Below are 22,929 nucleotides of genomic sequence, written 5' to 3' on the forward strand. Positions count from 1 at the left end.
AGGAGCAGCTTTAGGAGTCTCTCCATAGCTGCACAGGAAGTCCAAGCTTCTTCAGGAGTTGAGCTTGGGCTCTGAAGTGAGCTGCCTAGATTTATATGCAGGTTCCAAATAATTACCAGTATGAAAATCACTCTCTCCCAATCTTTTATATGAGGTTAATAATAGTACCCACTCCCAAGAACTGTTTTTGATATTTTTTGAGGGGGCATAGGATTTTGTAATGATTAAATGAAATAGGTGAGAGCAGTTCTCAGCATGTCGCCTTGTGCTCTTCTTTTTTTTTTTTTTAAAACTGGGTAGTATTGCTTTGCTTTAGGACCTGAGATAACCCTAAATGTGTGAAATTAATGATGAGACTCTGCAATGTTCTCAGTGAATGTTGTTTAAATCATAAAAATAGTTTTTTATTTTACAAAAATTTAAAAGCATAGGATTTTCTAGAGAAGGAAACTTAATCCCATCCGTACTAGTCTTTCATTTATATTTATTTATAGTAGGTGTGAGCTTGAATGTGTGGAAATAAGAGTGTGTGGGTTGGTTCTCTCCTTAAGGGTGTAGGCTCTAGGATGGAACTTAGATTATCAAGCTGGCTTGACAGGGCTCACTTCTTTTTTTTTGGGGGGGGGGTTCTTCTTTTTCGGAGCTGGGGACCGAACCCAGGGCCTTGCGCTTCCTAGGCAAGCGCTCTACCACTGAGCTAAATCCCCAACCCCGACAGGGCTCACTTTTATGCACAATTATTTGTCTTTTTAAAGTCAGAGTTTAAGTCATCATTTCTCCTTTCTAATTAACCGATTATTCTCTGTAATACAACCTGAGTGAATGTTTGCATATTAGCCACACAGAAGAGTACTTGTAGAAGGACTGAATAAATAGTGGAATTAAATTAAATATCTGGAATTGAAGACCTAGTATTGTTGATTTTTAGAATGTTTTAATGTTTATATTTCTGGAGTATAATGCACATAGAATGGAACGAACAAATCTTGTATCTGTCATAACTCATAACCTTTGCTCTCCATTCTTTTCTCTCCTAGAAAATTGCTTTGTGCCCACCTACACCCTGTGTTGGTTACTTTTCCTATTACTACAGCAATTCACCCTACAAAAAGCATCTTTAAAAAAGGAAGGGTTTTATTTTAACTCAGAGTTCTAGGGTCATACCTTTAGGAACTTGAGGCAGCCAAGTTACCTTGCATCTGCAGTGAAGAGAAAGATGAATTGCTAGTACTAAATTGGCTTTCTTCTTTGTGTGTTCTCTGGTCTTATTTATGGAATGGGTGCTGCCTGCTTTAAGACTGTCTTCCCACTTTAATGAAGCTCATTTAGAAAATCCACCACAGGTATACCCAGAAGCTTGCCTCTTCAGTGATTCTGGGTCCCGTCAAGTTGACTCTGTTATTTACAACATATCTTTATCACTTACTTTCCTTTCATGTTGATAAAACACCCTGAGCAAGGCATTCTATAAAAGAAAGGGTTAAGCCTCCTTAAACAGTACCACCAACTGGGGACCAAGTATTCAAATGCCTGATATTATGGGAACATTTATCATTCAAACCATTCTATAGTCTATCTACTCCCTGGATAGTCTTATTGCCAAAACATAGTGCAAAAAGAATTTAGTCCAAGTTCAAAAGGTCCTATCATCTTTCTTTTTGTAATAATTTGATTTTTGTTTTATGAATACTGGTGTTTTGACTGCCTGTATGTCTGTGTGAGGATGTCAAATCTTGGAGTTGCAGACAGTTGTGAGCTGCCATGTATGTACTGGGAATTGAACCCATGTCATCTGGAAGAGCATTCAGTGTTCTCAACCCATGAGCCCTCTTTCCAGTATTCCACCCCCACCCCCAATCATTTCACAATCATAGCACTATTTAAAAGTTGAAAATCTCTTATGAGACTCAGGACAATATCTTAACTTTTATTCCTTGTAAAATCAAAAAGCAAATTATATCCTTCCAAAAGTAGAGTATTACAGAGTATACATTACCAGTTCTAGAGGCTCTAACACCCTCACACAGACACTGCAGACAAAATACCACTGTACATGAAATTTAAAAAAAACAAATTAGTATTTCTCTTAAACAAAATTTTGGTAGGTTTTACCTTTCTTTGTTCTAACAGTCTCAGTCTTTTAGATCTTTAGTTGAGTACTTTCCAACTGAGCCCGTTTTCAGTCTTAGCTGTGGTGCTTATTATCTAATGTTGGTACCGAGATTTACATTTCTCACCTTGCTTTGGTGTTTTATTCCTTTTCCTCTCATTTTTTGAAGTCTTAATTCCAACATGTTTGTCATTTGTTTCTGGTTTCTTTTGCTCAGTTAAATGGAATATATTCCTGGGTATCAGTCACATGTCCCTTCCTTTGTGCGTGCTCCGTAAGTTCTTGTGTAGTAGACAAAGTGGATGATATGTTGCTGAATGTGGTTTGTTGTTTTCTGTTGGAGAGTGCAAGGTTTTGTTCTTTCAATTACTTCTGATCTCTTCAAGGTTAGTGTTACCCTCCATTTCTAAGGGCAATCATGAAAGAAGCCTTGAATGTGACCTTTTGGGGTCCCTTTAGACTCCTGGAGTGAGTAGTCAACAAAGCTCTGAAAGTTGGGCTGATTAGACCTTCTGTCTCCAGTGCTGCACCACTTCTCTTCAGTTGACATGCCCAGGGCACTCTAACCCTGCAGCCGGCTTGAACTGGCTCCAGGTGGGGCTAGAGATGTAGCATCTCTCAGGACACTGTTTTAATGGCATGGACATACTATACAGTGCAGTTGGTGGCCTGCAGTGATTGTATACTTCACAATGAGTTCTGTTTTCTGAGTTACCCATAGAGTAACTTCACTGCACAAACTGTGAGGCGCTGTGCTTTTCCTCAAGGTATTTGAACCAAAATGCGACGACCAGGTGTTCCAAAGCATTTCCTCTTTATTTGGAGTTACATTTACCGTAGACAGTAGTATTTTGTTGTCCACCTGCTACTAAGTTAGGACATTTATGAGTTTTTATCCTAATTGTGGTGCAGTATTTTGACCTTTTTAAAAGTATATATGTTCATAGCATATATGTTCAGTATAGTCATAACTTACTGTCCTTATTCTTCCTGAATTTTGGTAAAAGAGTGAGCAGCGGGGAGATGCCACTGTCCTGTACTGTGCTGTGAATTTTGCAAACAGGTTTTTTTTTGGGGGGGGTGTCTCATGTTTAATAATTGCCTGAGGTGGGTGCTATATCTACTTTACACAAGGAGTAAAATCTTCTGAACCACAGTCCTGCTCATATAGGACATCTTTTAAAATTACACTGTAGAAAGTGACAGACTTACTGTGATTGACTCCAAAAATTCTATTTGTTAACCACCTGTCTGTAAAATGATAAGCAATAAAGTATTTGTGTTAAATGAGAAGGCCATCATTAGATTGACTGTACACATTTTGAATCTGTAGAGCAATCTGCTTTTAAAATATCCTTCATTCACTCAGCCATTCATTTATTCATTCATTTTTGAGATGATCTCTACACAGAGCCCTGGCTATAGAACTCACTATGTAGGCCAGGCTGGTTCCAGACTCAGTGATCTGACTAACTGTGTCTCCTTAGTGCTGAGATTAAAGTTATGCACCACCAGACCTAGCTAAATCTCGGTCTCTTAAAAATGCATGTATTTATTTTTATGTGTGCTGGTATTGCCTGCTGGTACCTATCATGTTCATGCAGTTTTTACGGAAGCCAGAAGAGGGTGTCAGATCCCTGCCACTACTGCACGTATACAGGAGCCCAACCCAGGTCCTCTGCAACAGTAGAAAGGCTACTGAGCCACCTATCTTTTTTTAATATTGTGATGGCAAAGAGAGGTTTGATTTGTAACATTCTGAGTTTTGTTTTTTGAAGACTTACTTAATTTTACGTGCATGAGTTTTTCTTGCATATATGGATGTGTACATACAACAGAAAAATTGTTTTTATTGGTCAAAATTAACATTTCTGTCTGTTTTTTATTTTCAAGTAGTCTTTATTATTGTTTGTAGTGCTGTTTTAGATTCATAGAAGATTTTCAAGACAGTGCAGAAGGTCCTGCCTGTGTGTCCCTTTCCCTTCTCTTCCACCTGTCTCATGCTGATGGCACACTGTGCTGACATACTGGGATTGCCACAGCAGTACTTGAACCTGATTTCCTGGGGTGATTCTTCTTTATATCCTGTTCTTAGTGCCCATTAACGGTACTGTACCGCATGTAATTGTCACAGTTCTTTAGGTTTCTCCTGGAGGTGGCATTTTTCTTCAGTGTTTCTTGTGTTTTGATGACCTTGACACTTTTGAAAACTGCTTAGGGATATTGCGGAATGTCTCTTTGATATTTCTCTTGATACTTTTCTCATAAGGACTGCAGAGGTGGCTTAGTGGAAAGCACTTGTTGCTCTTACAAAGGGGATGCGTTTGGTTCCCAGCTCCCACATGATCCCAACCATCTGTAACTTCAGGTCCTTGGGTTCTAAAACACTGACACACATAAAATTACTCCCCCCAAAAAATACAATACAATTAAATTACAATTAAAAAAAAGGAGTCATAAGAATTTGTAAAAGCGGTTTCTGTCCATTGCTATTTCCCTCTCATCCATCGAGGGTACATACGCCATCAGCATGACTCATGACCATAAGTGGTTACCCTTCCATGCCTGGCGGAATTTGGATTTGTTAGGTTTCTCTGCTATAACAGTTTTCTTTTCCTCTCTGTCACACACCAGAGGGTGGGGGTTCTGTTCCCCTTCTTTTAAGGTGGAATGTCTATATAATTTATTTGGACAGATTTGTCTTTTCATAGTTTTTCATTAAGTTCAATTTAAAATAGAAGATATATGTTTCATCTTGTTTAAAAACTTGTTATTGGGTGGTTGTGTTGGAACATATCCTCAATCTCAGCATTCAAGGCTCAGAGGCAGGTAGATCTCAGAGGTAGATCTCTGAGAGCAAGGTTAGCTTGGTCTTCATAACAGTTTTCAGGCCAACCAGCATTTCATGAGTGACATGGTGAGATCCCGTCTCAAAACAACACAACCAAAAAACCTAACAACAATAAAATTTGAAAAACCAAGAACTTGTAATCATTAAAAACTATGCATATTGATTTAACTTTTTCATGACTTTTTGATTTAGGATTTTTTATTGTAGTATTCTCTGTTGATTGCTCTTCTTTCTGAGGGTATGCACGACTTTTTAGAAGAGGTTCAAATAGGAAGCATGGGGTAATTTCAACAAGAGGTTTTTGCCTGAGTAATTCTTTTAAAATTTAGATATACTACACCAGCACAGATGTGACAGGATGAAAACTCAAGGCCAACCTGGATTATTCACACAACAGCCATGTCTCTCACACAGAAACATACTTAAAAATCAGACTTACCCTTTAGCAGATTTGATTATCTTACTTACCTATGTAATGTGTATTCTGTCATGTAGAAATTCTATCTTATTTTTGACTGTAGGCAGAGAAAGTTTTGAACTCTACTAGAATATTATGAGACAAACATCTAGAATTTTCTGACATTCCTTATTAAAAACCAGGAATTTAATGTTGATGACATTTTCTTATTAGGAGTGAGAATATATAGATAGTGACGTCAAACTTCTAAAGATACACATCTCTGCATATTACAGATTTAAGAATAAGAACATAGTCCTTTACTTTGGACTTTTGAAAAATAGCAAGTGCTCTGTAGTTAGGATAGCAGTAGTTCCTTTATTTTTTTTTTTTTTTTTTTTTTTGGAGCTGGGGACCGAACCCAGGGCCTTGTGCTTTTACCACTGAGCTAAATCCCCAACCAGTTCCTTTATTTTCTAAGTGGAAACTTCATGTACTCGAAACTGAGCTGCACTGGTTTTGTATTTCTCTGCCAAGTAATAAAGAATGAGCTGGTAAATAAGCTGTCTTCAGTCCTTGCTGTACAGAGGTAGGTAGGTAGGTAGGTAGGTAGGTAGGTAGGTAAGTAGGTAGGTAGGTAGGTTGGTTGGTTGTGCGGAATGACACAGACTTCAGACATTGGCTTGCACTTACTGGTTTTCTGTCCTTTTAAACTTAGACAATGCTCACGGTTGCTTAGATATTTTACATTCTTGTTTTGGAAAGAGATGGTAAAAATCACCTCAAGATTGAATAGTGCCTTGTGGGTTTTCAGTGTTTCTTCTGTGCTGTTTCATTGGAGTCAGAAACAGTTTCGTGCAGATGGCAAGTGGAATTCCATAGTCTCAGCCATGAGCATGAGCAGGTGTTCTCAATGGACAGTCATGGGGTACAAGATAAGGATGAAGGAGGGAGTTGTGGTGTATGTGTAGATATGTTTATGTGAGAGAGGAGGGGTTGTGTGTGTGTGTGTTTTGGGGGGAGCACATTTGTCTGTAGGGTCATTGAAGACCCAGCCAAGGAAGCTGCTTCCTCACCAGCTTTGCTTTCTCAGTTTTATGGCTTAGCCTTTGTACTACCCCCACTGAAAGTTCTGTAAGCCAAAGGAGATGGCCAGGGCTAACCAGTTGACTAAGTCCTTAGGATTTGATTGCCAGCTTTGAACAGCTTTTTTCTTGTCAGTGTTGTGAATGATGCTTTTCTGAGATAATAGTTGATCATTATTGATGACCATCTTGCTCTTGTTTTCTTCCACTCTCTATTTTAGAGAGACAGAGACAGAGAGACTGATTGACTGACTGACTGACTGTATAACCTTGGCTAGCTTAAAACTTGATGTATTGACCAGGCTTGCCTCCAACTCATAGTGATCTACCTGTCTGCCTCCTGAATGCTAATGGGATTAAAGATGGGCCAGGCTTAATTAAGACTTTGGGTCTTGCATGTATAAGGTGGCCTACCTAGCAGACCTAATAAGACCCTGTCTCAACAATAACAACAAAACCACACATTTAAAAAAAAAACATTTTTCTCTAGATAAATGGTTACATACTTGTGATATTATAGATGTTTAGGTTATTGGAGTAGATATAAACTTTGAAACTGCAAGACTGGTAGAGGTCCAGGGTCCTTCCCCCAGTGTTTTACCATGTTCCCTTTCATGCTGATGACAGTGAACATTATTACTGTTGCACAATGGGTGGTCAACGCCCCGTTCTGTGTGGGCTGAGGAGCCTGACTTCTTGGACGGGGAATCCTCTCTAGTTAGTGATCCATTCCACTGCTAGTTGACAGCACTCTTGTGATTTCTTTGGTTCTTATGTCTTCTACCTTGGTCTTGGGAGTACTTGTCCCCCTATGTAGTACTCTTAGCACTCCATAGTACCTTCTGAAAAATAACTGATAGGTACTTTGTTCTTGGTTGGTAAATGTGTGATCCCAGCTGCTCAGAAACAGCTGGGCTGGGCAATTGTTCCACACAGTCTCATTGTTGGAAGAGTCTGCTCCTTACAGAAGCTGGGTTTTGTTTGTTTGTTGGTGTTTAATGATCGTAATGACACCTTGGTGTTTGAACTTGGGAGCTAAGTATATTCAGGTAAATCTCACTCTAGTCTCCAGAGCTCAGGTGCCAAATACTTCTTAATGGAGCAGCATCTCCGGCTGCTAGAGTTGAACCAGAGTTCAGATAGCAGGAATAAGTGTACCTTTGTTGTACCCGGGAGCCATCAGGTGATTGCTGAAGCGGTAAACTGAGCAACATGTGTGTCCTTTGGTGTCCTGATCACACTGGTTTCTGTTTTCCCTCCTTCCCACCTTTTCTGCATACTGGTGGTAAAGATATGGTAATAATGGCCAAGCCTCATTCATTCAGATATTTTTCTAGCTGCATTAAAATACATTAGAGCAAGGTGGAACAGTTTATAGCTATGTAATACTCTCTGAACCATACTGAGTTTGGTTTACCTAATTGTATTTAGTACCAATGACAGCTTCGGCTAATACTGTACATATAGTTGTACAGACAAACAGTGGGTTATCTTGTCATTTCAGGGAGTCACAGTGTTTGAGTACAAATGACTTTAAAGAACAATTTCTCCTTATGATAAAATAATACTTCTTGTTTTAGAAGAGAAAAACTGGGACTGCTGAGGCAGCTCAGAAGGTACTTGGCCATGCAAACCTGATAACCTGAGTTTGGTCTCTGGAACACAATGAATGTAAAGGGTAGAAAGAGAACTGACGTCACAGAGTTGTCTTCTGGCCTCTGTATGCACACTTAAACACATTTATATGTGTGTACGTGAACATACACACACACACACACCCCTACTTCTTCACACATCTGTCTCTCTCTCTTACACACACACACTAATAATAGTAAATAAAGTTTAAACCTCTTTTTTTTTTTTCCCCTTTTTTTCGGAGCTGGGGACTGAACCCAGGACCTTGTGGTTGCTAGGCAAGCGCTCTCCCACTGAGCTAAATCCCCAACCCCATAAAGTAAAGTTTAAAGAAAGAAGGAAAACCCTCCAGATTAATCACTAAATGTTTTCCCATCGACACTTTTCTCTTGCTCTGTGAGAATATTTGTTTCTTGGGGATTGTATACTTTATGATCTGCTTTCTTTTCTCTCTCTCTAGACTCCCTGTTAGTGATCAGATGCTGTTTTGTACTATTAGAGATATCTCACTAATCTACCAGTCCCTTAGCACTGCTTTCCCCTCTTCTGCACTGCCCTGGGTGGTCTCTTTATATGCCAAATGCTAAAGTTCTTAGCTTTCTCTGAACCTTATAGTAAGTAGCATCTCTACTCAGGAGACTAGAGGACAAACATTGTTTGTTCATAATCTTTTTGATAGGGCTTTTCACAGTTCAGTATTTGATAATGCTATAGAATTGCTTGCTTATGTTTTAAAATGACAGTCACTCTTGAGTGTGCTTTATATATACTTTAGAGTTCTGGGTCTACCTTTCCCAATTCCAGCCCTCTGGTTGTCACTGATATATAAAGCTTGTCAGGAGGGGACAGCACAGAACCTGTCTGTATCCCTATGGCTTCCTCTCAGAGCTCATCCCGTGTGCTGTTCTTCACTGTCATAGTAAAGCTAACAACCTCTTTTAAGAACTTGTTCTTGGGACTGGAGAGATGGATTAGTGGTTAAAGAACATTTGCTGCTCTTCCAGGATATCTAGATTTTATTTCTGGCGTCCACTTTGGGCAGCTTACACTTGTCTGCAATCTGAGCTTTGGATGATACGACAGTCTTCTTCTGGTTTCCATGGGTACACATGCACAAAGCATAGAAATTTTAATCAGTGTGCCCTCCGCTAGTGTCCATTTGCCATTTCATCAGTGAGTGGCCTGTCAGTTGAGGATGGCATCTCTGTCCTTTGTGTAAGAGGGTTTGGGCCACAAATAGTTCAATGAGATCTCCTGCCTCATAACTGAACTACAGTGTGAGTTAAATTGTGTTGATAAAGGGAAATGATATATTTCCTCATGTCTCCCATTATCTCCTCTCCCCCCTTTCCTCCTCCATTGCTACTGTGGGCCAGGCTTAATCCTGAAGAGGCGGTTCTTCTGCCATATAAGGGTATTGGGACTTATAGGAATTAGGCAAAACAATCCACTTAAATTAAATTTTATTGTCTCTTTTAGATAGTCTTATGCTTCATCATATTTTTCGTAAATGACTCTGGACAAGAATATCACTATAAAGCTCAGATGTTTGATTTCTGTGCTGTTCAGATAGTGGGATGTATTCTAGGGATCTTTTGTAATGGCCACTAGCCACATTGAGGGTATCACTGATATAAGGTCCTTCTAGGCTTTCCAGATTTGGAATCCCAAATGGTTCCCCACTGCAAATACCTGCATCTCCCAGCAGTAAAACTATTATGTAAGTACTGATTGAGACTTAAAAAAAAAAAAAGATAAGACTTAGAATCAGAAAGAACTGTGAACGTTCCATTATGATCATTCGAGTGAGTGTTCTGTTTAACACATGAAGAAATTAAGGATGGAGGCAAGATGTTCATTCCTGTCATATGGCTACTTCAAAGCAGGATTAGAAACAATTTTCCTGCTGCTCCAGCCCAGGGTTTTGCTTGTGAATTAATATAAATTGCACCATGTAGAGATGGTGTCTCCAAAGGTCATGGCCTGCTGGGGCATAGCACTGGTATTAGAGTCCTGGCTTCATTACCAAGATGTAGTAATCCCCAGACCTGGAGTTCTTTTAGCCCCTCTCACCCAGTACCTTAAAAGGAACCCTATTCAAGAGAAAGCATGAGGGAGCGGGGCTTGAAACAATTTTGCAAAGAGGGTTTACTGTTGACAGCACGTGCTTAGATCTAGGGGTCTGTCCTCCCCAGAGCAACCACAATGGGACTATTTCCTGCCCATGTCAGCCACCTAGTTTTGCTTTCTAGGTGCGCGCTGGTTGGTAAATGCATTCCTATGGCATTGTCATTGCTAGTATATGTCCCTTCACTTTCCATTCATCAAGTAGAGGTGCTGGAAGGATTCCAAGAACAAGTGAGTGGGTGATAGCTGCTGACTGAGTACAGCCAAGCTTTTCCCTGAAAACTGCTCTTGGCGTTTTTCCAGCAGTGGTGGGTAGCCAAGAGAGAAATGCTTTGGCTTTACAAGTGATCTCGCCATAGTCTAGTAACGGTTCATCTTTTCTTTAGAAAGAATGAATAGTTCTGGCCCTTAAATAATTTGTTTTTTTATTTTATATCTGTTAGATCATATTGTTTTTATATACCTTATATAAATCTGGTTTGATGTGTAGTCTGCTACATAGAGAAAGATTGAAAGTGCCTGTTTAAGTCAGCTCTCAGGTCACACTGAAGATGCACAAAGTGAGCAGTTGCTGTATGTGGCCTACATTTGAGCAGGAAGCATGCTGCTTGCTTGTTTGTTTGCTTGTTTATGAGTGGTTTGTTGTTTGAGTTTGGTTCACATTTCAGTTTGTGTGCATTATACTAGTATATTCTGGTCATACTGCTTATGATATTTTATTTTTCTTGAAGACGGTCTTCTATATTCCTAGTCTCAGATTTCCCCTGCCTTAGCTTCCCAGATACTAGGATGGTCAGTATGGAGTGCCATACCCACTTGCTTCTTAATACACTTTAAGTTTGGAATGAACAAAGTTTTTTTAATAATTTATTTTTATTTCATGTGCAATGGTGTTTTGCCTGCATGTTTGTCTATGTGAGGATATCAGATTCTCTGGAACTTAAGTTGCAGACAGTTGTAAACTGCTATGTAGGTGCTTGGAATTAAACTCAGGTCCTCAGGAAGAGCAGCCAGTGCTCTTAACCACTGAGCCACCCCTCCAGTTCCCTATGAACAAAGTTCTTAAGTTGAAAATATTTGTGATTTACTGGGATAGCTTGAAAATAATTGTCTCTTCATAGTATCTGTAAAGGTAGTGTTTGCTCTATCCTCATGGGTTTCATAGCTAGGATAACAGTCTCCTAATCAGATGCAGTGATCCCAGGGTTCTCTTTCTGCCAGCTTGTGTATGAGCTGCTCCCTCTCATCAGACATTCTCAAACCTTTTTATTCCACTATGCTTTTAGGCAAACCTTGGAAAGAAACCATATTTAATGTAATTTGACCCCACAGACTCAAAATAGTCATGAGGGTAGAGGTAGCCAGCAATCGTTGACTTTGTCTGTGCAGCTCTGATTTGGAATGCTTCATGAATGCGATTTTTTTTCTTTTTAAGTCCTCACATCCAAACAGGGCTGTGTTTTTATCTTCATTGTCTATCAATGTATAGATAGATTTTTGCCCAGGGAAGGTCCCACACACAGCAAGTGGCAAGGCCACCATTCATACCCAAAGCTCACTGGCTTGGCTCTAAGGAGTTACTACCTAGGTAAGTGACATTTTACTTGGGGGTGTGTACTAAGATTCGGTGTGTCCTTAAAGTCCGGCATATTGCCATTATCTCATTGGCTGTAGTTTGCCAGGTCTTTGTGGACAGTGCCCATGTCTCTGTCCAGTGTACTTATTTGAGTCTGGTGTGCTTAGAAGATGTAGTTCTATGCATTGGGGAGGTGACAGGCATCATGGTGTAGAAGAGTGTCTCTGGATTGCGCATATGGCGCTTAGTGTGAAGTCTTGAGCTGAGCTCTAGTGTTCCTGGTACTCTCCAGGCAACACTTTGCCTGTCTATGAAGTCATAGTTAGAAAATATTTTCTGTTTGTTTTCTGGTCATACTTCCTCCAAGCGCTCTGCTATGTGGTGTGGTTTGTTTTGTTTTGTTCTGTTTTGTTTTGTTTTGTTCTGTTTCCGGAACCGAGGACCGAACCCAAGGCCTTGCGCTTGCTAGGCAAGCGCTCTACCACTGAGCTAAATCCCCAATGCCTCCTATGTGGTTTTAAATGTATATAAAATTATGAGGAAAACTGAAGTCCATTTAAAAAAATAAAAACAAAACTAACTTGTGGTCTTTCTGAAATTCTATCATAGTTGTCACAGGAAACATTGCATAGTCTTGCTGAGCCTTTGTGAGCTCCTGCATGACAGCATGGGTTTCATGACAGCATGGGTTTCATGACAGCATGGATTTCATGACAGCATGGGTTTCATGACAGCATGGGTTTCATGACAGCATGGGTTTCATGACAGCATGGGTTTACTTGTCTCCCTTCCTTCTGCTAGTCACATGGCTTGTCGCGTCAGATATGTAGCTTTGGTCATATCTGTGTGGTGTTTCACTGGAGTTGGACCCTACTTCGAGTATTTATTCTAAGTGGTCATGTGAAAATTACAGTCAGAGTTCTTTGTTGTGGCAGGTTGGGTTCATGAGTGGTTCTCTGTGCAGTAAAACTCTTACATGAAGCATGGGGCTGTTTTAGCTAGCTTGAGCTCATTTTCTCATGGCCAACAATATCCATTTGGAGGAGCTCTTAGGAATCCTATTGGACTTTCTTTGAGAATCTAATAATGTATCGGTTCCCTCAAAACAAAACAAAACAAAACAAAACAAAACAAAAAACACTGCCACACAAAAACAGGACAGACTCCTTTGTCCTGGCTCTGCTGATGATTCAGGTTGTGCCTGCCATTGTTTCAGCCTAGTGTAGTGTGGGAACTCTTCTGGGAGAGGAGCTACCACTAATGTGACTTTATTGAGGAGAAATGCCTTGCTGTGTTTACATCCTACAGAGGAGCAAGAAGTTAGGCCTGTGGTATACCAACCACTACTGTAAAGCCTACCTTGGAGAGGGGCCTTGTTTGCAGTGGGCCACCTGTATCTTTCGATTCACAGCCTTTCCAATACCATCACCTTTTTGGTATGGATCTTGCTTGCCCGGTTGGGAGAGGAAGGCGAGTGAATCCAAGAGGAACTAGGATGCTCTCTTGGTTAGTGTAGTGGAGAGAATCTTTGTGCTCTTTTGGGTCTCAGAGCTTGTTTTATTAGTATTTCAGTAGCTATTGTATCATTATAAGTAGAAAATAGCATTTGTTCCTCATTAAAATAACAAACTGAGGAGGCTTTTGCTACTAGAGGTACCCACTGAGGCTAATGGGTCAGTATTTTGGAGCCTAGATTTGTTTGGTTTTGGGGGAGATGTCTAGGTTAGGAGATAATAGGGTCTTGCACCAAAGCCAAGGTTTGTTGACATAGGAGGTAAGGTAGAGAACATGGCCAGAGACCATCTATGTTGCGATCAAACACAAAACTGCCATCCTGTAAAAATCAAGGTGAACTGCCAGTTGATTACTGTCTTACCGGTAATTGAGAGCCTTGAAAGTTTATTATATTATTTATTCTTATTTATTTGTGTGCATGTATATATTTGTATTGATGTGGATATGGCCCACAGATGCATGATTGTGCCCAGTTTTACATTGGTCCTGTGGACCTGAACTCAGACCCTCCGTGCTTGTGCAGTCATCACTTGACCAGCCATAGTCATCTTCTCAGGTCTGCTTCCAAAGTTTAGGAGGTAGAGAGAGGACAGCTGCTTTTCCCAGTGTGCCCCAGATGTTGTGCTATCGTGTTCTGGCTTCAGTGACTTACTTTCTCAGGGTTAATTTAAGCTTTTGTTTTGGAGGCTTCTTAAAGTGGTGATCTCTTGGAGAGGTTATATATTTAGTTGACCCTATAAACACTAAGTACCTTCAGTGTAAATGTTTGTGGGAAACAAGATCTGGTTTTATGTCCAAGTGAGACTCAGTGTGGACGAGCATAGGTAGTATTGTGGCAGATAGCTCTGGAGTTGAATAGTGAGTGCTCTGTGCTTTCCATCATCTGTCAGTGTAGAAAAGCATAGTCTACCCTTCCTTCCATCGTGTTGGGTGCTGTCAGTTGATTATGTTGTGCAGCCCAGGACCTGAGCAGCTTTTGGCTGGTGGTTGGATAATTGCCAGTTTGCCACAAGTGTCCTTGTGTCAGTGAGCAGTTTGTATGGGTGTTCTCCGTGGCCTACAGGCTCTTCCCTTACTGGGTCTCCTACCTCGGCTGTGCAGGCTCAGGCCTACCCTTCCTTGTTGGGGCTTCACTTGTGGGTGCTGCAACTCCTATGCTTTTATTCTTAGTGTAGTAAAGAGAGACATTACTAGATAAACAGATTCTTGAACGACTGACTGGTACACCGGATCACAATGCTTTTTCATGGCAAGTGGATAGAATTGTGAAACATGATTTAATAGTTAATGCTTTACGAGAAGTTTTGTTGTTGTTTGGGAATTCTACTGTAGTTTTTCTGAGATTGGACTTGAATTAAGTACTTGAAAAGGCTCTGTTTGGAAGGACAAGAGTAAAGTACACTTTACTGTGTGGGCTACTGGTAATGAGAATATTAACATTCCATAAGTTTTACTTTGTGAATAAATAAATTTCACGTCACTGAAAGTTACTTTTTGGCTTTGAATTTTACTCCGTTTCAGTAGCACATTTAAACTAAATCTGATAAAATTTGCAAATAAAGCTAGGTTTATTAGCTTATTATTAATAAATAATTGTTAGGAAGTTAAAAGGACTAAGTGGGTTTTATTAGTAATTGGATTTAAACATCTTAATTTTATTGTTTGATTTTTTTTTTTTTTAAGCACTGGTGCTAAGCAGTGTGTTAGCCTAGACTTGGGGCCATACATAATTTGAATTCATCAACAGAGTAGATACAGAATTAGGAACCTAGAAATCTAGACACTCTAAAAGTGAATGGTTCCCCCTAATCTGCAGCTGTGTCCATTGCTTTCTATCTGATCTGTCACTCCTTTTAAGATAGGACAAGCTACAGTGAGATGGAGGCATATGTCTATTTTAGCCTTAAACGTTAACTACTAGCTCTGATCTGACTGAGAACAGGCTGGTGCTGGAAATGAGCGTGGTGCCAGATACTTAAGCTCTGGCCTCCATAGTCAGACTGGATATCTTTTTGTTATAGACCCAGGATAGGAATCTACTAGCTTTCAAAATGTGTAATGAGTTTCTTTGAATTGGGTATCTGTAACATGCTGTCCATGACCTTTGGACATGACCATGGACTTTGTCTATGATTCTTACCTTTGGGAATTGAAACCATGCTGAAACTGTCTACTTGCCAAGGAGAAAAGATGAGATTTCCTAAAGAAAGCTGAGTGTGGTAGTATCCATGAGACTGAGATGGGAAGATCATGAGTTCAAAGCCAGCCTAAGCAACACAGAAAGACAGACTATATTTTAGTAGTTTAAAAAGAAAGAAAGAAGGTTGGGTATTTTTGGCACATGCCTTTTATCCCAGCACTCTGGGGCAGGGAGCAGAAGCAGGTGAATCTTTGAGTTTGAGGCCAGCCTGATCTACAGACTGAGTACCAGGAGAGCCAGGGCCACACAGAGAAAACCCCACTTAACAAAACAGAACAGAATAGAACAGAACAGAACAAAACAAAACAAAAAACAAAAATTGGGCCGGAGAGCTGGCTCAGCCATTAAAATCTAATCTCACAACCAAAATAAAGAAAAAAAGGCTGTTGGTAATAGGAGAGGGTTGCAGGGGTGGGGAGTGGGGGGCAGAGAAAATTTTCTAAAGAAACTTACCAGAGTGTTTCCAACCATCATATGTCCCCTTGAAATCTGATCAGGAACCTGAGAGAAACAAAGCATTTATGGAGTAATTAATTGCTGTGTAGTTCTGGCTGGGGCAGGGCAGGGCTCTGACCAAGCAGAGGGGCGAAAGTGTTGCCTCTTCTGGGATGGTGGTTAGAACAGGGATGATCTAGCCTTCTGTCTGTAGCATTAAGTGAAACTTGGTCTTTCCAGTTCTAACAAACCCTTGGCAGTGAGGCTCACACATTTATAACTGGAGGGAGGGTTTCACAGGGAATCTTACCTTGGCGTCAGTGGGTCAGGCACTTGTAGGTCTGTTTTTCATGGATGATTGTGTCATGGCAGCTGATAGTTCCTGTTTTTGTTTCAGATGGGGATGACTGGTAACACAAGTCCGTTTGGACAACCCTTTAGTCAAACTGGAGGGCAGCCGATGGGAGCCACTGGAGTGAACCCTCAGTTAGCCAGCAAACAGAGCATGGTCAATAGTTTGCCTGCTTTTCCTACAGATATCAAGAATACTTCAGTCACCACTGTGCCAAATATGGTAAGTTGCCCTTTGTTTTCTGTTCTGAGGTCTTGGTGGGTGCTTTGGCATATGGATGGTATGGTGCTTGCAGTGAAGATCTGTAACTGAGTGTGCCATCGGTGACAGAATCATAGCCCACTTCCTAAAAGCAGCTCTCTAAATGGGCTTTTCATTTTCTGTTAGGAGCGAGCAACAAGAAGGGCAGGGAAGGCCGACTTAGCTGCCTCTCCCAGGTGCCCTTTGTTGATGGAGAGAATTATACACGTGAATTATTTTACCATCCTTTCCACATTTGTGAATACTGACAAGACTGACTTGCCTTGCTTGTTGCTAGTGGATTGAAGCTGTCAGTAGGCGCTTGATTTGTGTTGCAGTCAAACAAAAGACTAGTTTTGAATTACAAGAATTACTTTGTACGGATGAGACAGTATTAGGTCTGACTTGATAGATGGTTACATATCTTCATTCTTAAGAATTCCCAGCTACAGCAGAAATTGTCCATGGAAGCTCTAACCTAACAAGCCAATGGGAGTGTCTCCTTTTGCCCAGAATAGCATCTGTTAATATACAGCATTGAGGACTGGTGTCTCCAGTTGAGAGTGGTACATCTCAGCTGCTGAAGGCATAGTATGCTGGTGGTAGCTGGTTAACCCCAGCAGCCACTTGTCCCACTTCTCTTCTCCCTTACATTTTGGTGACGTGGACCCCCATACTTCCTTCCATGCACTTCCACACTATAACGCTTAGCGAGGCTTAGCGAGGCTTAGCGAGGCTTAGCGAGGACTGACCGCGCTCCTTAGACAGTTGTTTTTTAACATTGCAAAACTTGTCATTTTGAAATACCAGTAAGAGAATTCCTGAGTAGTCTCTTATCTCCTCCCCCTATAAGATCTTCTATAACCTTAGTATGTGCCAAAGAGAAGAGAATGACAGTGTTTACAGCATGCAGTGTTCTGAGGCAAGTGTACATTCAGAATATGGGGACAGTGAAATGTCCTGGTAACACCCCCCCCCCCGTTTTTTTTAATCTGTGAAACCTGCCTGTTTTCTCTTTTCAGAACCACTGCTGTTTTTTTGTTTATTCGTACAATCCCCGTAGCCCTCCTAGTCTGCTACCTTCCTTTCAGTAGCTTTTGGTTGCCAGGTTTATGGGACTAGTGTTAGCCTCTGGGATCTTAGACTCACGCTTACATACTGCCTGGCCTCTTCGTGCTTTGTTTTCAGTTCTTGCAAAGACAGTGGCATGGACTCTAGGGCCAGCTGCATTGCTTGTGCCTGCTTGGTAGCTAGGCACACATTTAGACTTTAGTGAAAAAAAAACATTTTATTTTTCCATGATGTTCTCTGTTTTATACACAGGAATCCCTGACAATGTTTCCCTCCATTTCTGCTTTTAAATTTCTCTCTGACTTCTTAGGTTCCCTTCTCCACTACTACTCCAGAATGATAAAATCCCTGTACTCCAGCTTCCTCTGCCCGCCTTGGCTGCTTTGGAGACCTAAACTTGCTAAGTGTAGTGTGGCCAAGGGTTGCACAGAGGGCCCAGGCAGAAGGGCCTCCCTTCTTTCAGGAATAGAGCAGGGCTCCTTGCAGCCTCAGCACTGACCAGTGTTCTCCTACAGGGCCGCCTAGAACTCTGGTATTGTGGAAGTAACCCTGGCCACTACCCAACCCTTCTCCATTCTGGTCCCTACAATCCACTGTCTTCAGACACTGACAAAATAGGTTCTTTGGAGTACAGCTTTTCCTGTGCGAACCCCTGCTTTGAAGAATGGTCAGGAGGAACAATGGCATGTATTTCATTCTTTTGTTAGTTTTTGTGGATTTTGGAAGAACTCAGTCAACACTTTTCCTTAACCCTCTCAAAACCATAGTAAACTAGGAAGCCTTTTTATCTATAGAGGCTATAGTGCTCTGGCCACCTTTCTTATAAAAGGTCATGTGGACTGTAGAGAAAGGGTCATAGATGCCTTTGGGAAGTAAACTGGGTCCTTTGCTGCTTGTACTGTTTATTCTGGAATAGCCCTCAGTGGAACATGACGTGGGACTGATAAAGGGGTCAAGGCATAGGCTGCAAGTTATCCCTGCAGTGGCTTCTTGAGTCATCATCAACTGGTCTCATTTGATGGTGAGGAAATTAACATTCTGAGGGAGTCTCACTTGTTCATGGCTGTGTGGCTTCCTCTTTGCAGAGTTCTTTTTAATTATATACCCAGATGTTTTAGCAGCCCTGAGTCCCCTGGGAGTGGCTTTCCTAGCCCATGCTTACACAATTTGCAGTTTCTTGACTGTGTTTTGTCATCTTCCTTGAATTTTCTCTATTATATCTGGTGTTTTTAAATGACAGATTTTTATATGGCAAGGAAACATTGTTATAAAAATAGATCTGTTACATTTAAAAAGGAAAATACTATGCCCTGAACTTAATGGCCTTCTCCCTTATTTTGGAGATAGGAAGAAATATACTTTGAGAGTTGTTTTGATTTGTTTCCTAATTCTGTGATAAAGTTAATCAAAAGCAACTTGGAAGAAAAGGCTTTATTTGGCTTGCATTTCCACATCACTGTCTGTTATTGAGAGAAGCCAAAATCATGGAAGAATGCTGCTTACTTAACTCCTCGTGGCTTGCTCAGTGTTCTTTTTAAAAAACTACTCAAGTCCACCTATAGGCATCACCTATAGTGGGGCTGGACCCTTTCACATCAATCATTAAACAAGAAAATGCCCCACAGACAGACCTACATCCCAGTCTTGTAGAGGTGTTTTCTCAGTTGAGGTTCCCTCTTTACAGAATGACCTGAGCTTGTATAAAAGTTGATAAAAAATTGGCCAGCACAAGAGTTAGTTTTTAGGAGTTGATTGACTTTGGCACCAGACAGTTCAGGTTAGGAACACTGATGCCAGATTATGCAGGTTAAGTTCTTCATGGGGTAACTGAAACCTCATAGTCAGGGGCCAAGGGACTCTTTCTCTCATCTTGCATGGCTTCAGCATTTCTGTCTGTGTTGGGAATGGGAAAATATTCACTCACTTATTTGATTGTTTTGTCTGTCATGTTTCCTGTGCCCTGCTATGGGCTTAAGTACAGGAGGAAAGCCTAGAGGGTAGTTGTGAGGGAAGATGAGTTTGCTCTTCAGTGGAAAACAATTAGAAAACCCCAGTTGATGGACACAAAGACCTTCTTAGGTGGAAGCATCAGAAAAGGCCTCTTCAAGGCAAAGAGATTTGAAGATGATGCCACAGAGACTCTAATAGTTCTCAGCCTTCCTAAAGTGGTGACCCCAAACCATAACATTATTTTCGTTGCCACTTCATATCTGTAATTTTGCTACTGTTATGAATCATATTCTAAATATATGTATTTTCTGATGGTCTTAGGCGACCCCTAAGAAAGGGTCTTTAGATCAACCCCAAAGGGGTCCCAACTCACAGGATGATAGAAAGTTACTGGCTTTTGTAGGAATGGCTGAAAGCCCAGTACTTTGGAATGGTGACTCTTAGGAAGGGCCAAGTAGAAATGTACAAAGTTGGGGGCCAAGCAAAAATCATCTTGCAGTTGGGGGTGAAGAAATGGCTCAACAGTTAAGAGCATTGACTCTTCCTTCTTCCTCAGTACTGGACTTTAGTTCCTTCCTATCACCCTGAGTGCCTCACAACCACCTGTAACTCCAGTTCCAGGGGATTTCATGCCCTTTTCCTGGCTCCCATGAACACCAGACGTGCATGCAGTGACAGACACCCATATAAATAAATTATATATATTATATATATTATTAAATTAAAGCTGGAGTGAGAGTAGGGACTTGAGTGGAAGGTGAGCTATTAGTTTACAAGAAAATAAGCTGCAGTTTCTGCTTTTCTTTTTACATCATTCAAAGGTTTTGTTTTGTTCTTAGCTACTTTGGAGGTGCTAGTGGCCTGAATATGGTTGATCACAGTAAGTTAGGAGAGAAAACAAGGTTGTCACTTAGGTAGGTTACTTACTGAGAAGGTGTCCTGGTAGAGAATCCTTTACAGAGCCAGAAGAGGAACATGGTTGAGAGAGGGAACAGCAGTGTAGTGCAAGTGACTGAAATATGCATCCCAAGAGAGGATGGCAAGTAAGTGGGTGGTATGAATGAATAGGGCAGCTGCTGGCCATCTTGGGGTCACTGGCAGTGTAGAGACAACTTTATGACGTGGCCCAGGAAGAACATCAGACAGTTCTCCAGCTAGAGACGAGGGAAAAGGAGTTGGTGTAGGAGATGGTAGGGATAATTCCCTACTAGTGGAGAAGGGACTTTTGGAGCATAGATTCAGTGTCAGCTGAGAGTAAGAGAAAGGTTAAAGAGCATCATTAGGACATGAAAACCAGCCTACCATGGTTCATCCTGTGTTGATGAGTATGTGTGACTTGCATGCTTGAAAACCTTGGGATCACCTCTCTATGACTCCCAGTGCTTTGGTGCTGGGAGCTGCAAAGTGTTAGAAGCTAGAGACCCTGATAGAAATGTATGGTAGGGTTCATTTTTGAGGATATATTCAAGAGCAAATAGGAATGTTCTTAAATGTTCAGATTTTTCTCATTGTAATTCTGCTTCTGGTCTTTGAATTTATAATCTCTTTATATAGATTTTTGAGGTTTGTTAGTAATGTCTTACCACTTAGTGATTCGCAGAGGCACTTTGCATATATTTCTCTGCAAAAATATAACTTCTAAAATCAGGATGCGTATTAGATTTGGCCACACAAATTTAATTACAGTATGTATATTGCTTTATATGTTTTTAAACTAATAAGACTAAAATAATTAAATATTTATTGTATAACGTTCTAGGACATTTTTATGTGAACCTAAAGATTTTAAAATTATTTATAGCTAATTGATAATGGAAGAGAAATGCTTTATCAGAGGTAAGAGTATGTTGTCAGTCTGTATTTTGGTTTTAAGGTATGTGGGGACCTTCCTTGAAGAGAAATAATGTGCACAGGAACAGTGTGCTGCTCTGATGGTGGCATTTTGCCCTCCGCTTTGGATTGGGTTTGCAGCTTTGTCATAGGACATCCTTTGAAGTAGGGCTTGTCTTAGGCAGAGATATGTAAGGGATAAAGTTGCTTCACCTCCATGGCTGAGCAGGTCTCTGTGGGGACTTTCTGATCGGAAGTTTCTATATTGTAGTTTTTTCAAATAAGAAAAATTAAAAACAACAATAGAGATGTCAGCATTCTTTTTTTTTCTTTTTTTTTTCCTTTTTTTTTTTTTTTCTTTTTTTCTTTTTTTTTCGGAGCTGTGGACCGAACCCAGGGCCTTGCGCTTGCTAGGCAAGCGCTCTACCTCTGAGCTAAATCCCCAACCCCGAGATGTCAGCATTCTTAAGAGGTAGGGGATTCATCTGATGTGCTGCTTGCTTAGCTTACTTAACATTGCTCATGAGAATGCATTATACTTTGTTTTGATTGTGTTTTAAAATTTTGAGGTAGAGGTTTGGACAGGACCCAGACAGCGCTGATGGACAACTATCTTTAAATGGGAAGAAAATGTGGCTGGTCAGAGGAATTTTCAGACAGAGGAGAGTTGTGTCTTCTGCATCCTGCCAAAATAGCCCAGTTGATAGAGTGATGCTGGCAGCAGCTAAATTGTAAGCCATGGACGCTGGATTTTCTTGCCATGTGTCCTGGGCTTCAGGAAGTATCTTTGCATCTCACTGTGCATGCCTACCTGTGATGAAGCATTCTTGAGCCTTACCTCATCTACCGCATTCAGAATCATCCAGGAAAGAGGCTAGAAATTTGTTTCTGTGGTCACTCTGAAACTTCATTGTGTGTCCTGCTTAGTTTCCCAGTACCTAAGCCCCTTTGCTGTAATTCAGATACTCCTCAAATTAGATAGATGAGTAGTCCGTCCTTTTATATTAGAATCTGCAGTTATATGTGTGTCCCTTTAGTATAAGAGCCGATCTAAATAAAGTGTATGATAGCTGTTGTTCACCACAATGTTGGCCAAGAGGCCAGCTATGCCCTGTGGAATGGACTTTAATTTGCTGTTTTTGTTTTCTTTCTCTTGGGTATAGTTGATGATTTGGGCATTGTGAAGGACCCAGTTTAGTAGTCAAGAGCTGCAAATAGTAAGGTATAACAATTTATTTAGCATTTTCATTGTGTCTTGTTCAAGTAATATGGAGATAATTTGCATAATCATGTTTAACCTGCAGCCTTTGGGCAGTGTATCCCAGGACAAACTTGACTGTCATTCAACAAGTTTTTAAACAGCAAAATCATGTTACAGTGTCAGAAGGTTGGGCATCTTTTCTTAGAGCCTGTAGGAGATGTGCATAGGTGTGTTCCCATCTCCATGTTCATTGTCTCTTGAGTGATCGACCCTCTTGTAGCTAATAGCTGTGGTGGTTTGTGCTGACAGCTCATACTGCATAGGCCAAGCTACCCTGAATTCTTGCTTCAGACT

At 40.7% G+C, this 22,929-nt stretch overlaps 1 protein-coding gene across 4 annotated transcripts in view; it reads left to right on the forward strand.

Annotated features, from left to right (window-relative positions):
- Crebbp (CREB binding lysine acetyltransferase) overlaps positions 1-22,929 on the forward strand; it is a 127,204-nt gene that overhangs the window by 40,513 nt on the left and 63,762 nt on the right. For 2 of the 4 annotated variants that reach the window (XM_087573832.1, NM_133381.5), the window contains 1 exon segment: positions 16,329-16,505. The exons of the other annotated variants lie outside the window; for them this stretch is intronic. In XM_087573832.1, the coding sequence (XP_087429958.1) occupies positions 16,329-16,505 (177 nt within the window). 4 annotated transcript variants of the gene reach the window in all.

Source organism: Rattus norvegicus, chromosome 10, assembly GCF_021556685.1.
Source record: "Rattus norvegicus strain SHRSP/BbbUtx chromosome 10, alternate assembly SHRSP_T2T, whole genome shotgun sequence".
Taxonomy (NCBI): Eukaryota; Metazoa; Chordata; class Mammalia; order Rodentia; family Muridae; genus Rattus; species Rattus norvegicus.